Source organism: Hydra viridissima, unplaced genomic scaffold (assembly GCF_058129835.1).
Source record: "Hydra viridissima isolate aposymbiotic clone 2 unplaced genomic scaffold, HvirCarnegie_v1 scaffold_9, whole genome shotgun sequence".
NCBI lineage: Eukaryota > Metazoa > Cnidaria > Hydrozoa > Anthoathecata > Hydridae > Hydra > Hydra viridissima.
The window spans coordinates 3525419-3539157 of NW_028324308.1; the positions used below are offsets into that span (position 1 = coordinate 3525419).

Below are 13739 nucleotides of genomic sequence, written 5' to 3' on the forward strand. Positions count from 1 at the left end.
CTGATCAGCCTAACTTTATTGATCAGTCTAACTTTATTGATCAGTCTACTTTACTGATCAGTCTAACTTTACTGATCAGTCTAACCTTATTGATCAGTCTAACTTTACTGATCAGTCTTTATGTGTAGTGGTGGTAGAAGTATCTTTTTTGGGTCTACTAAACTATTACGCAAAATGTTCTTCTCGCCAGATGTCAGTATTTTTCTTTTGGGCCATTGCTTTTTGGATTAATGCTGATCTATTGTTCTGATGTCATACAAACATGTAAAACATATAAACTTTGTAAATCTGTTTTGTTTTACCAAGGAACACAGGGAGTAACTTTTAAATCTTCACATAGCGTCCAAGTGTTAAGAGTTTTGTAAGTTTCTTTCATATGAACGGAATGACCAATAGGAAATGAACCATAGGTATTTCGATTTTGTAACAGAAAATTTTTTTAAACCAGTTTCTGACGAGTCAATAAAAAGTCTCCAATCCTCTTTCTTGTATTTAATGCCGAACTTATTAATTAGACTGTCAATATCATGGCATTAAACCAAATCTTCTTTCTACATAAAAATTTTAGCAAATTGCTGATCTCTTATTCTATAGTAGTAAGTAGATGATCCAGATTACAATATTTTTTCATCTAGAGCCGAACAATTCTGCTTTTTTTTTCTTAATCAAACCCAAATCTTTCACTATATCATTCAACTCAGTTTATGTAAATAACCGTGATTTTAAATTTCCTAGAGAACATTAGATTTCATCAACACTTGGTTGACTTTTCAAAACTAGACTGTAAAACGTCATAAAAAAAACAAACGAAATAACCATGTACAGGCCGATTAGCCGAAGTTAGGCTAAGACATACAAACACATTCTTTTTTTAGGAGGTATATCCAGAAACATCAATACTGCAAAAATAATAATTGTTTAAATGACTTTTTTTTGCTCTTTCCATACCCTGGGTGCTGTAAATTTATAAGCTTTCTTTTCTTTTTTACACCATCCCCTAAGATTCTCCGCACAAGCCTAACATACATAGTGAAGAACCAAACATGTCTTAATTACCGATTTCAACACCAAAATAAGCAAAGCATACTTTTTTCCCAAAGTCATAAATGTTCCTTTAATGTTTTTTAAATACGAAGTTACAACACACGTAGAAAAAAAAAGTTTGGAGAGTTTTTACCACCACGATTAGCCGATCACACGAAGGAGTGTGAATTAAAGGCACATAACTTAAAACACTGCAACCCAAGGTTTTAATTGGAAGAAAATAAATTTTAAAAATTGATTTTATTGCTAATTTTGTAACATTATTGCCTAACTTATAATTTATTAGTAACCTAATAACTTTTGAATGATTAATATTTTTCACATTTTGAATAAAAAATATATTTTTTAAATGTTAAAATGTGTGAAATTGGTGGGTGAAAAAAATAAAGGAATCAGGTGAGATTATTACTTACACTAATGACATATAAAACGGAAGAATTGGTAAATACACTATCCATGGCCTGCATCGGTAAATATACTATCTATAGTTCGGTTTCACAGATATGAATAGGTCGTCATATTACTCCTGTCTTCTTATTTTTAACTCAAAAATGACAAAGAATTTCGAATAAAAAATATATTAAAAATATATTTTATAAGTACACCTCTCTCTATGAAAGATAGTTAAAATGAACAATATCTTTTAGAAAGATTGCTTAAAATATTTCTACAAGATAATTTTTAAATATATTTTTTTACAAGAACTAAGAAAAAAAAATGTAAACTTAAAATTTTTGTAAAAAGAAAAAACGAAAAAAACTATAAAAATTTATATTTACAAATTTAATGGGTTGCTTTAAAAAAAAAGTTTTAACATTTTACAAATTCAAAGTGATCGATAAAAACTAACTCATTGATAAAATACATTCGACAGCTTCTCCAACCTTCCAGTTCAATTTCGAAAGTACACTTAAACAATGACTTTCACTTTTACCTGTTACCTCTGCCACTCTTAAAATTTTTGCAATTTCTTCAGCTTTGGTCACATTATCGTTGCATCCTTTCAGTATATGCAAACCTTGCTGTCGTTCAACGCCAAATAAACTACATTGCTCTAAAAATATTTCTGTTAGAGCTATCTTTACATTCCAATCGTTTCTTTTTAAAGTCTCCAACACAACGCTTTGCTTCAATCCATTAAAGTGCTCAGCAACGTATTGCACTGTCAATGCGCAACGCGCCGAATGAAAATCGAAATGGTTCATTCGAAAAACCTGCTCGCAGTGGCTAAATGAGTACCCGAAATTAAGTTGGGTAAGTTTGTATGCTTGTATGTAATTGATGGCTTTCTCTGGATCTTGATTTGAGTAACGAAGACCATCTAAACATTCACTAACACTTGCATTGGGTAGAATTGTACGAATTTTGCGAAACTTTTCACTTAAGTTTTCCGTAGCAAACGTGTTATGCTTGGATTGAGTCTTCTGTAGTTTATCCACATTTTGTTGGTTAAAATCAGTAAAACCATTGTCAAAAGAATTAGCACACTTGAACAATCTAGAAACATTGTGGTCACTATCTACTAACTCATTTGCGGTTTCTAAACTCATTAACGGTAAACGTTTAATTTCTTGTTGTTTTTTTTCTAACGAAACTTGCTTTGTTGAAGTTTTGTTTGAACTTATACACCTTTTAGAGGACTCTTCACCTTGTTCTGCAATTAAGTTCACTGATGCTTTTGTATTTTTATCAGCTATTGTAACACACTGTTTTTTTTTTAAAAAAGGATCAATATCATTTATAATCGAGTCTAAAGTTGGATTAACTGAGACAGAAGGAACAGAAGTGGAATAAATATTAGGCGAACATTCATTTATAGAAGACCCATTTAAACGTAAGAATGCATTCATATTGCTAATGATTCTTTCATTTACGAACTCCTGAACCAAAGGTTCTGTATCTGTAAATGTCTTTTTTTTTAAGCATTTTTCTCTTTCCAGTATACCTTTTGAAAGAGAAGAATCAGTTAAAGACAATATAGAATGATTCTCATCAGCTGTAGATATAGGCATTTGCGAATCGTTAGACATTTCATACTGACTGCAACCTGTATGTAACTGTTCCTTGCAACTTTGAGAAAGCATTTCTAAACCAAGCACAACAAACCAAGCATATATCATAATAAACAAAACGTAATTTACAACAAACAAGCAAAGAAAAATAATAAACTTTTTTTCACCTTTTTTTGTAAAACTCAAAGAAGTCAAATCACTTTGGCTGGTGCTTTTTTTTGTAACAGACTTCTTGTCTTCACCAAGCATGTAATCAACCGTATTACATAAACTCCTAGAAAAACGACCAAAAAGACGAGAGGCCTCATGTTGTCCGAGCCACTCGTTTGGATCAACAATGCTAAAAAATTAATTAGACAGTTATCTTACATAAAAACTTTTTTATTAATACTTGCTTGAATTTACTTAGCATATAGTTAAGTTAACGATTTTTCTCAAATATTTGCTATGAAAAACTCGAATAATCATAATAACAGCATCAACAAAAGTTTCAACAACAGCAACAGCAACAACAACAGCAACAACAACAGCAACAACAATAAGAATAAAAAATGAATAAACTGTAAGAACTTGAGAAACCTGAGAGGCTTTATTGCAGTAATGAGATCACCCTTTTCAAAGTTTAAATACATACCACCAGTAAGATTTTCACAAGTTACAAGCAAATCAGGCTGTCTCTAAAATTATAAATACCAAATTACAAAAGTGGATGTAACACCTCAGACTGTAGAAAAATTTTCAGACAAACACTTTGAATATAAGTAAATTCTCAAAAGTTATCAGATAGCAAGTTTTGATGATTATGAACAGGTTTCATTAAAAGGACTAATTTCTTGTTTTTAACTTTTATTAATAATACTTTGAACAATTTTTAAGGCTACAAATAAGTCTGCATAATGATGGTCATGAAGAGTTGAATTGTTACGTATACACTTTTAAGACTGCAAATAAAACTGTGTAATGAAGGTCATGAAGAATTGACATCTTACATATAAATAATAAACAACTTTTTCAGAATACTTGTGAATCCAGATTTGAATAGTAAAGTTGTGATTTGTGGCCAACAATTTTGGAATAATAATTTTTACTTTTGAAACCTTCTGCTACATTTTGACTGGAAGGGTTAGCTTCTTTTCTCTCAAGTCTTCCATCTTTTATAATTGATCTTTAATCGCTGTTTTCTTTCATAACTTTAAACACTTTTTTCTGTGACACGGTAAAAAACTACTTATTACTAATAATAAGTAGTTTTTATTACCAAATTAGTGAGTTAAGAAGCATTGATTGCTCTAACAATGTTTGTATAACTTTCATAATGTTTGCATAATTTTCCATCAACCATCATAGAAACCTGATCAAAAGATTCTAAAACAATTAATTCTACCTCTACAGGTTAGTATGAGTTGAAGTTTTGAGTTTGTATAAAACAACATCTATCAAGACAAGATTTCTGGACTTAACAGATAACATAACATCACATTTTGCATGAAACATTAGTTAATGGTGCTTGCCTTCTGTTAATGGCAAAATCTGCTTCATTTGTCTATAATCTATTTCATCTATGGTCAAGTACATTAACTTCACTGAACAATTTTCATATAAAGTAAACATCATAAAACTGATGTTCATTTGTTAAGCCTTTACTTTTTTCCATGTTTTCCTTTTTAAATTCATTCACTACTCCATCAACAGCTCCTTTCCCATTCTAAGTACATTACAAGTTGATTTCCTATGGGATGTAGTAAAAAAACTCCATGCAGCATTACATTACAAGAATTTCTTTTTTGTGTGGCTATTTCAAATTCTCTTGAGATATCAGTAGCTTGATTGTGCTGCTAAGTACATCACAAGTTGATTTCCTAAGGGATGTAGCAAAAAATTTCTACGCTACACCAAATTCTTTATGGAATTTTGACAAGTTGTAAAAGTTTTAGCAGTTGTCTTCTTCATTTTTCCATTTTTTTGGCATATTTTTGAAGGTATTGGTTCCCTTAAACCTTTTGCACACCTTCCTCACTCCAGATTTTGTTGCTCCATTTCCCAAATTTTTTGGTGATTTTCATGTATGAATAACCTTCTCCACGTAATGTAACAGCTTTGCATCGCTTTGTAGGTGACCAATATCCTTTTGCCATTGTAAATAAAAGTACAATTTTAAAAAACACACTAAATCTTCAAGAGCACTGTCAACCTTTCACCAGCAATTGTTGAAACTCAACTAAATGACTACAAAAAAATGCTCTTATATTTAGAGCTTAAAAAATTTATGGATAACAATGTTAACTAATAACGTAATTAACTATTAGTCATCACAATAAATAGACTAATTTTCACAAAAGCACAAAAATAATGAGACATTCACCTTTTACTAGAGAAACCCATTAGCAGAGAAATGACTCATTTTTGACACCAATTAACAATAATAATCCATAATTATGTTTAAAATTGATATAAACGATTAAAATTTGCAAATTCCTATAAGCCAAATAATAGATGACGTGGTTTAAATATAAAAATAAATAATTAAATCCACCAAATGCATGTTATGTCAACTTTTCTAAGAAAAATGGTAAAAATTACAGGGGTGTCCATTCCTATGGCCACTAGTGTATTTACTGTTGAACCATTGATCACCATTTTTTTTTTTAGTTAAAGTAAAAGTAAATGTTTAGGTAGTAAATTCTGGTAAATCATTATCAAAAAATTCACAAATGCAGCTCTACCATAACTATGAATGGGTTGTATAGAAGATTGATTTTTTCCACTCCCAGCCTGTGCTGACACAAGGTCATTAGCTCTATATATGGTCTATGAGGTCTACATAACTTTTGTAAACACATTTCCTTCACAATTACAATATTCTTTAAAAAACCCCTCCTAAAATTTTTCCTTTCACTTTGCTGAAGGAAGTGGTAACTTGTACCTACTGAATGTTTCCAAATGAAATCTTGAAATCTCTTTTTTTTTCAACACTAGAAAAGTGAAAGATTATACTTGATGCTTAACTTCATAATAAGAAGATAAAATTGTAAATGGCGTTTGTGAGAAATGGAGTCATTTTGCATTAAAGACAAGATAGACTGCCTGCTGATGCTTGTTTTTAAATGGACATTTAATTTTATCAAACAGTTTTACTGGTGTCTGTTTTGATTATTTACAAAAGGCTATATATTAAAAAGGTTTTTAAATAATGTCTTTCTTTTTTTCAAAGATTTTAAAATCCACAAAAAAACATAATTACAACTTCTCTTAGATGATCATTAAAATCACGACTATGCACAACTGAGATATTTCAAATACTATTTTAAGTTTTTGTTCATATTTCTTGACAAGTATTGTGACAAAAAAAAGTTGACTGCTTTTTTAAAATCATATTTTACGTTATCTAATATAAATTACTAGTTGATCCAAAATTCAAATCCAAACTGATCTATTACTTTTCTTAAATTTATAAAAAAAAAACTTTTAAAAAATCATTAAGAAAAACCATCAGTAAAGTGTTACCTTGAGTAATTCATCTTTGATTATAAGAAAAGAAGGTCGATTACCAGATTCATAAGAAAAACATTCAAGCATTACTTGATAAAAGCTTGTTGGACAAAAATTCGGCTCACAAAGCGGTTGACCCATCACGATCTTTTCTTTAACCTTATAAAGTTATAAAAAATTTATACCACAAAACAACAGCAACAAAGGTTTCACAACCCTTTTTTTAATAAGAATTGTTTTAACAAACACCATTTGTTTGTTAAAATACATTTGTCAGCAATATTGTATAAAGTTTATTAGGTGTAAAACACTTTTTTGTGTTAAATAATATTGGTAAGAAATTATGATAAAAAATACACATATTTTGGCTAGTTAATAACATTTTCGTACTGCTAAATCAAATTTTAAACTGCTTTAATGGAATATATTCCCTTCAAAGATTGGAAAAAATTGTTAATTTATGAGTGGGTGCATTTTTTTCCTTTTTCTATTTCACATTTAAAAACTGTTCAAACTTTAAAATAATTTTGATAAAATTGTTTAAAAAACTTAGTTAATCTATTCAATTGTAGAATTTTAAAAACTTTTATAACAACAAGTGGGGTTAGCTTTGAAATAGATTAATTTCATTTTTTATATTTGTAATACAAATTTGTAGTAAAATGAAAAAATTTTTTAACCTTTTTTTAAGTAGTAAAAAAAAAAAACTTAAAAAAAAACAAACAGTGATTTGCATTTTTTAGGGGTAACTCAACAAAAAAAAAGCTTTTCATACTAAATACATCTAAATTCTTTTTAAATATTTTTTCTAGAAAAAATTTACTAGTACTTTAATGCATTTTCATATCCTACTGGTTAGCCATCAATAACAAACCTTTTATTACCTGAAATAATTATCTACAAATAAATATAAAATTTTGGAGACAAATATGTAATAAGTTCCTAATTACTTGATCATTATTTAATTGAGACCAAGGCTGTTCACCAAAAGTAAACATCTCCCATAAAGTCACAGAAAAACTCCAAACATCACTAGCAGCAGTGAAAGAGCCTTCTTTAAGTGATTCAGGTGCTAACCACCGCATCGGCAACATTTCATTGCTTACCATCAACCATTCTTTCTCATTTTCACCAAGAAACCTCGACAACCCAAAATCACTTATTTTTACCTTCAAGTAAACAGATTAAAAATTTCATTGAAGATGAAAAACATTAAAGTTATTAAAGAGTTTTTTTTCTCTTTAAAAAAACTATTAAAAAAAATACTATTAGTAAAAAGTTTTTAGAACAAAAACATCTCCAGTTACCTGGTGATGCGATGTCACAAGTATATTACGAGCTGATAAATCTCGATGTATTAAATTTTGAGAATGTATAAACACCATTCCAGAAGCTATTTGGAAAGCAAACTGACATAATGTTGCAATAGATGTAATAGATCTCTGTTTCAACTGCTGCAACAATGATCCATAAACAGCATACTCTGTTACCTACCAGTAGCAACAACAGAAAATAACTTAATTACAAAGATTTATGTAACTTCATCATTTAAAATGCCATAAACACAAGTTAAGTAAAAAGTAATTCTTTAAAATCAAACTTTTTCAGCAGTATGAACAAAAAAATCTCAAAGTTTTAAAAATAAGATAGTAATACTAAAAAACAATAATAAAGATAATACATAAAGATAAAAAGTATAACAAAATATAAAAGAAGTTAGTAATAGAGATTTTTTTTTTAATAGAGAATTTCTTTCCAGAAAAATAAAAATCATCAAAAATTATAGAGAAATAACATGAACATTTCTGAAAATTACATCAGAAAAAGCCTAAAAACTTGTAACAAGACATTTAATATCACTGAAATTCTAAAAAGATGGGGGCTCCTCCCCACACAGCTCACACAGCCAAAGCATGGATGAGAAAAAAATCAAATAAATTTAACTTCCTGGTCATGTTGATCACCATATTTAATCCAATCAAACCTATTTAGACTTGGATTTAGACAAAGAATTAGGTCTGCATAACGCAAATCCTAAAGTAAGATTAATTTTTATGCAATAAAATAAAAAAACATTTGAAAAATATGTTCCAAACAAAACTTCAAAGTAGAAAAATTACTGAAAAAAGTATATGTTACTTTTAATACAGACTTTGCTATTATTTGTTGCCGAGAATATTTAGCTTCAATGTAATTTTTTTTTGTTTTTTAATTTGCTCCATAAAAATTTCTATAAACTTTAAAAGTCAATATCTTCATTAGATCTTATTTTATGGTATCTTGAATTAACTATACACACACACACATACAAAAAAAAGCCATGTAAGATATCTAGGTCATCAAAGTTTAAAAGTTGCACAGCTGCATTTAATTGCATTCTGCACTTACATTTCACTATGAAACCCTCATATTCAAAATCAGATTCTCCAATTAATTATTTTACTTACAAAGTCAGCCATCTCAAATCCACTTGCATTTATATCATTTAATCACAAACAAAACTCACATTTTTATAATAAAACAGTCTTTATAATATAAAATAATATAAAAAAGTTTATAATAAAAAAAAGTCTTATATCAAAGTTTCAATTGTAAATACTGTAAAGAAGTAAACAAAAGTAGAAATTTACAGTTTTAATTTCATTGTTGTTTTGTTGCAACAAACCAAACATTTTTAAAACGCCTGGGTGATGATAATTAAGAGAGGCAAGAATTGCAACTTCTTTTTTCCACATTTCTTCAGTGATAGATGATTTCACTTTTAAAGTTTTTACAGCAACTTGAGTTTTTGACTTAAAAAAGCAAAATAACAATAATTTTACAAATGTCATGCCTGATTAAACATAAAACTTTCTGAAAAAGTAAAAAAGAACAGAAAAAATAAACTCAATGAACAGAAAAAAAGAACATACTTCATTGCCATTTTTGTCTTCCCTACTCCAAATTCCTTTGTAAACTCTTCCAAAGTTTCCAGACCCAAGTATTTCATTTAAAGTTACTTGTTCAGGGGGAATAACTAATGGGCCTTGTTTAGGTAGAACATTATCCATTAAGAATGGGTTCTCATAAAACTTGTTAGATAAAGTCTAAGAAAGAATGTAAAGATTCAAACAAGAAAACCAAGTACACAAACAAATTTGACATATGGATGTAAGTTGTTAAAAACAAAAAGAATAAATTTAACGTTTAAACTGCTTAAAACAATTATAAAATAGAGTGTAGTGATTACTACATTTGATAACATAAAGAATAACAATATAATTACCTCAGAGCTATTTTTATAAATATTATTAATGACTTTCTTGAACTTTATTAAGTCAATTTTTGAAACCATCCCAACTAAGCTTAAATCATCAGCACTCAATTCTAAGAGATCATCTAAAGGGTAATAAGTGTTATGTAAAAATAATTAGATTTTACAAATTAACACAAAGTCTGAAGATTCAACGGACAAGTAACTAAAATACTTAAAAACTTTAAACTTTATTTACTATGGCAGAGCCTATACAAAATCTAATAATCTGCAGAATATGATACTAATTTTTCATGATGACAAATAACAAATAACAATTTTCAGGTTTATACAAATATAGAAATAATTTTTAGAAATTTTTATGCAAACAATTCTTTGGTTAACTTTTACTTATTTTTTACTGTTTCACCTAAATCATGACCCAAGAAAATCTTCTATATAGGCCTAGAGTACATTAATTCCAGTTTTTAAAAATGATAAAATTTAAATCTAACTTTTACATCTGATTCTAAAAATCTAATTTAAAATTTTTTTCCTTACTGCAGATAAAGCAGTATTTAAAATTCACGCTTTTTTTTTTTGTTAAAAAGATTAAATAGTTTTATGAAATAAGAATTGTACATTTTACAATTTTTTTTCTTTCAATTTTTAGGGAAATCACCTATGATTATTTTTCTATATCAGTAAGTTGTTTAGCTTAATTATTTTTTCCAAGAAAGGGCATAATCAATTAAATGCATCATTGTTACTACTCTTGTGTGTAATATAAAAAAAGAAAAAAATTTTTTTCCATATGTAACAGTTAGGTTTAAGTTTTATCATTTTGGGAAACTGGATCCTAATCATGTAGAGGTGGTTTCATGACTAAAGTCAAACAGTGAAAAGTATGTAACTGTGGGTAGTTACATATCAAACCATCCTACTTTTTAAAAATCCAAGCCCTATAAAAAATAATCTATTTTATTTTTTTCTTACCAAATAACTACTTACTTTTTTTTGAAACATGAAGGTATGTATTCATATCAGCATAAAATGATGCTAACCCTTCTTGCATGAGCAAACAGAAAATTTCTTTCTCTTGTTCAGACATTTTTTTATTGTTTAGTAAATTAATTTTTCATTATTCTAATAAACTATTTTAAGAAAAATAAAAGTATAAAAATATATTTAACAAATCCAACACCTAAATAGAAATACACAAGCACATACACATATAAATATACTCAGACATACAGATAGACAAATTACATATACAGACACTAACAACTAACAAAGACAGAAACAAAGACACTAGATACATACATACACTACATCAAATGTAGAGCCAAGAAATTTTAAAGTATATGACAAATGATGCTAAACCAGGGGTAAAGTTGCAATCTCCTACCCTATTTACTATCTAAACAATATATTAATAAAATGCAGGCGTGTACTTACAAGTTATAACGTTACACAAAGATAAAAGTCAGTACTTTACATAGAAAATAAGCATGTATATGCCAATAACTTATTAACTTTTCAGTATAAATTGTTTTAAGTACGAGCTCAAAACAAATATAACCTAAAGACTCAGTATAGACACACTAAACATTCGTTTATTTTATGTTTATAAACAATGAGTAAAAATCACTTCCGGGATAAAACACGACTCGTTTGAATCATGTTACTCAACTAGCTTGTCATTACTTATTCGTCACGTTCGTATCGTTTCCTAGCGCTGCGTTTTTTAAACTTCAGATTTTTTTTTTTTTTTAACGTTATTTAACGTAAAGTTGCCTATATTTAGATATTCATACTTCATACCTAATAAAGCAAAAATGAAATTAGTGTTTCAGAAAGCATTTTATTAATAGTTTTTTTTAGCAACACTTTCTTATTAAATATTATAGATACTCCCAGTGACTAAGAATACACAAATATTTTGGACCTTATTTATTATTTTGGATGAACGCTACATGAAAGTGAAGTAATATTTTAATATTGCGATGATGCGACGATGCGACAAGGCGAAAATTCGACGACTCTTCCACTAAATTTCTTCCTTATCTACAATTAATGTTAAGATAATAATAGTTAGTTGTTGGTTGATTACACTTGTGACTTTTTCAATAATTAAAACTATTTCCGCCAAATACGCAATCGTTTATTTTTCGGAATCGTTATTTTGTTGGCAGTCTTTTTTCTTCTGGCAATCAAGTTGCAATAATGTTGCAGCAACAGTTTAAACGCTATAATCTTATCAAATATATATACAAGGGTTGGACAAAATAATGGAAACACTTTCAAAAACAAACAAATTTATTCAAATAAGAGTTAGGACCCCCCATTGGCAGTAATTACAGATTGAATCCGGCCCTCGTACAAACTTTGAATGTGTTCTAATTGAATTTTTGTCCGTTCTATCAAAACTGTCTCTAGTTCTTTTAGCGATTTCGGTGGTGGACGTCCACCACAAATGTTCAATAATATTAAGATCAGGAGATTGGGGAGGCCAGGTAAGATGAGTTACTTCCTCAGAATGTTCACCATGGCATTCTGAGATTACATTAGCATTGTAGGCTACTCCAGACCTAAACTTGACCAGTTGTCACAAATAATTTTAATGATGATTCATTTGAGAATACTATATTCTTCCACTGCTCCATAGAACAGTTCTGATGATTTTTACACCACTCTAAACGGTTTCTAATGTTTGTTGTTGAGAGAAAAGGTTTCCGGAAAGTAGCCCTTCCATTAAATCTGGCATTATGAAGCTCCGGACAGACATTTTCTTTTTGTAGAAACTGAATTTTCAATAAGTTCGGCACCAACGTTAACGACTGTTGTTCAGTGGTTCTTGTTGACAATTTGAGTTAGAGTACAATGGTATTTATTAGAAAGCTTTTTTTCCTCTGTTGACATGACAGACCAAGTAATTTTATTTTATTAAAATTGGTTTAATAAAATAAAATTACTTGGTCTGTCATTTTATTTTATTAAAATTGGTTTAATAAAATAAAATTACTTGGTCTGTCATGTCCAAGTAATTTTATTTTATCAAACCAATTTTATCTTAAAAGATATATATTATTTAGAAATATAAACAAGGTACATTAGAAATAAATTTTAAAATTGAAATATAATGGTCATTGACAATTTTACAGACACTTGAAAATCAGGTTGGTGTTATTAGTGTGCTTCTATTATATGTATGTATGTATGTATGTATGTATGTATGTATGTATGTATGTATGTATGTATGTATGTATGTATGTATGTATGTATGTATGTATGTATGTATGTATGTATGTATGTATGTATGTATGTATGTATGTATGTATGTATGTATGTATGTATGTATGTATGTATGTATGTATGTATGTATGTATGTATGTATGTATGTATGTATGTATGTATGTATGTATGTATGTATGTATGTATGTATGTATGTATGTATGTATGTATGTATGTATGTATGTATGTATGTATGTATGTATGTATGTATGTATGTATGTATGTATGTATGTATGTATGTATGTATTGTTAATTCCTTCAGTGCTGAATAATTCATTTATATTAAGTGAATAGTTCCTCTTAATTAACATGTAGTTGACAAATAAAACGACCATTTTCATTGGCACATACCTTTTAAAAACATTTTAGCAAGAACAATAATTTAAGTATCCTATATTTTATAATTTTAATAAGTAATTATCTAAAGCAATATAAAACTAAATTATCAACTATCTTAGAATAAAATTAAAATATTTTTCTGTAAGTAAAAATAAATAAAAGCGAGCAAATAACTACCTTGAAATTTATCTACTTTGATTTTTATAAATATTTTAAGAACTTTTTAAAGTCTCGACGAGCGAGAGCGCTTAAACTAAAATTTGTTTCAAGCTGCTAAACTACAGAATCATCAACCTTTTTTCTTACTATTTGTGCATATTTAATATACC

At 28.3% G+C, this 13739-nt stretch overlaps 1 protein-coding gene across 1 annotated transcript; it reads right to left on the reverse strand.

The window, feature by feature from the left end:
- Positions 1–1755: 1755 nt before the first annotated feature.
- LOC145185135 (uncharacterized) lies at positions 1756–10933 on the reverse strand. Its single transcript, XM_090098093.1, has 10 exons — positions 10789–10933; positions 9811–9923; positions 9458–9631; positions 9176–9337; positions 7853–8035; positions 7496–7714; positions 6561–6704; positions 3636–3733; positions 3224–3396; positions 1756–3130 (listed from the first exon to the last, which is right to left on the reverse strand). Exons 1-10 carry the CDS (start codon positions 10886–10888, stop codon positions 1890–1892), a joined length of 2607 nt encoding a protein of 868 aa, XP_089954219.1. The 5' UTR covers positions 10889–10933; the 3' UTR covers positions 1756–1889.
- Between the last annotated feature and the right edge of the window lie 2806 nt (positions 10934–13739).

Excerpts from the sequence above, each read along its gene's own strand:
- LOC145185135 (XM_090098093.1), bottom strand. The coding sequence starts at position 10,888 with ATGTCTGAACAAGAGAAAGAAATTTTCTGTTTGCTCATGCAAGAAGGG. Across the intron at positions 9,632-9,810 it reads TTTATAAAAATAGCTCTGAG|ACTTTATCTAACAAGTTTTA; the intron begins GTAATTATATTG and ends ATTCTTTCTTAG. Across the intron at positions 3,734-6,560 it reads TCAAAGATGAATTACTCAAG|AGACAGCCTGATTTGCTTGT; the intron begins GTAACACTTTAC and ends TTATAATTTTAG.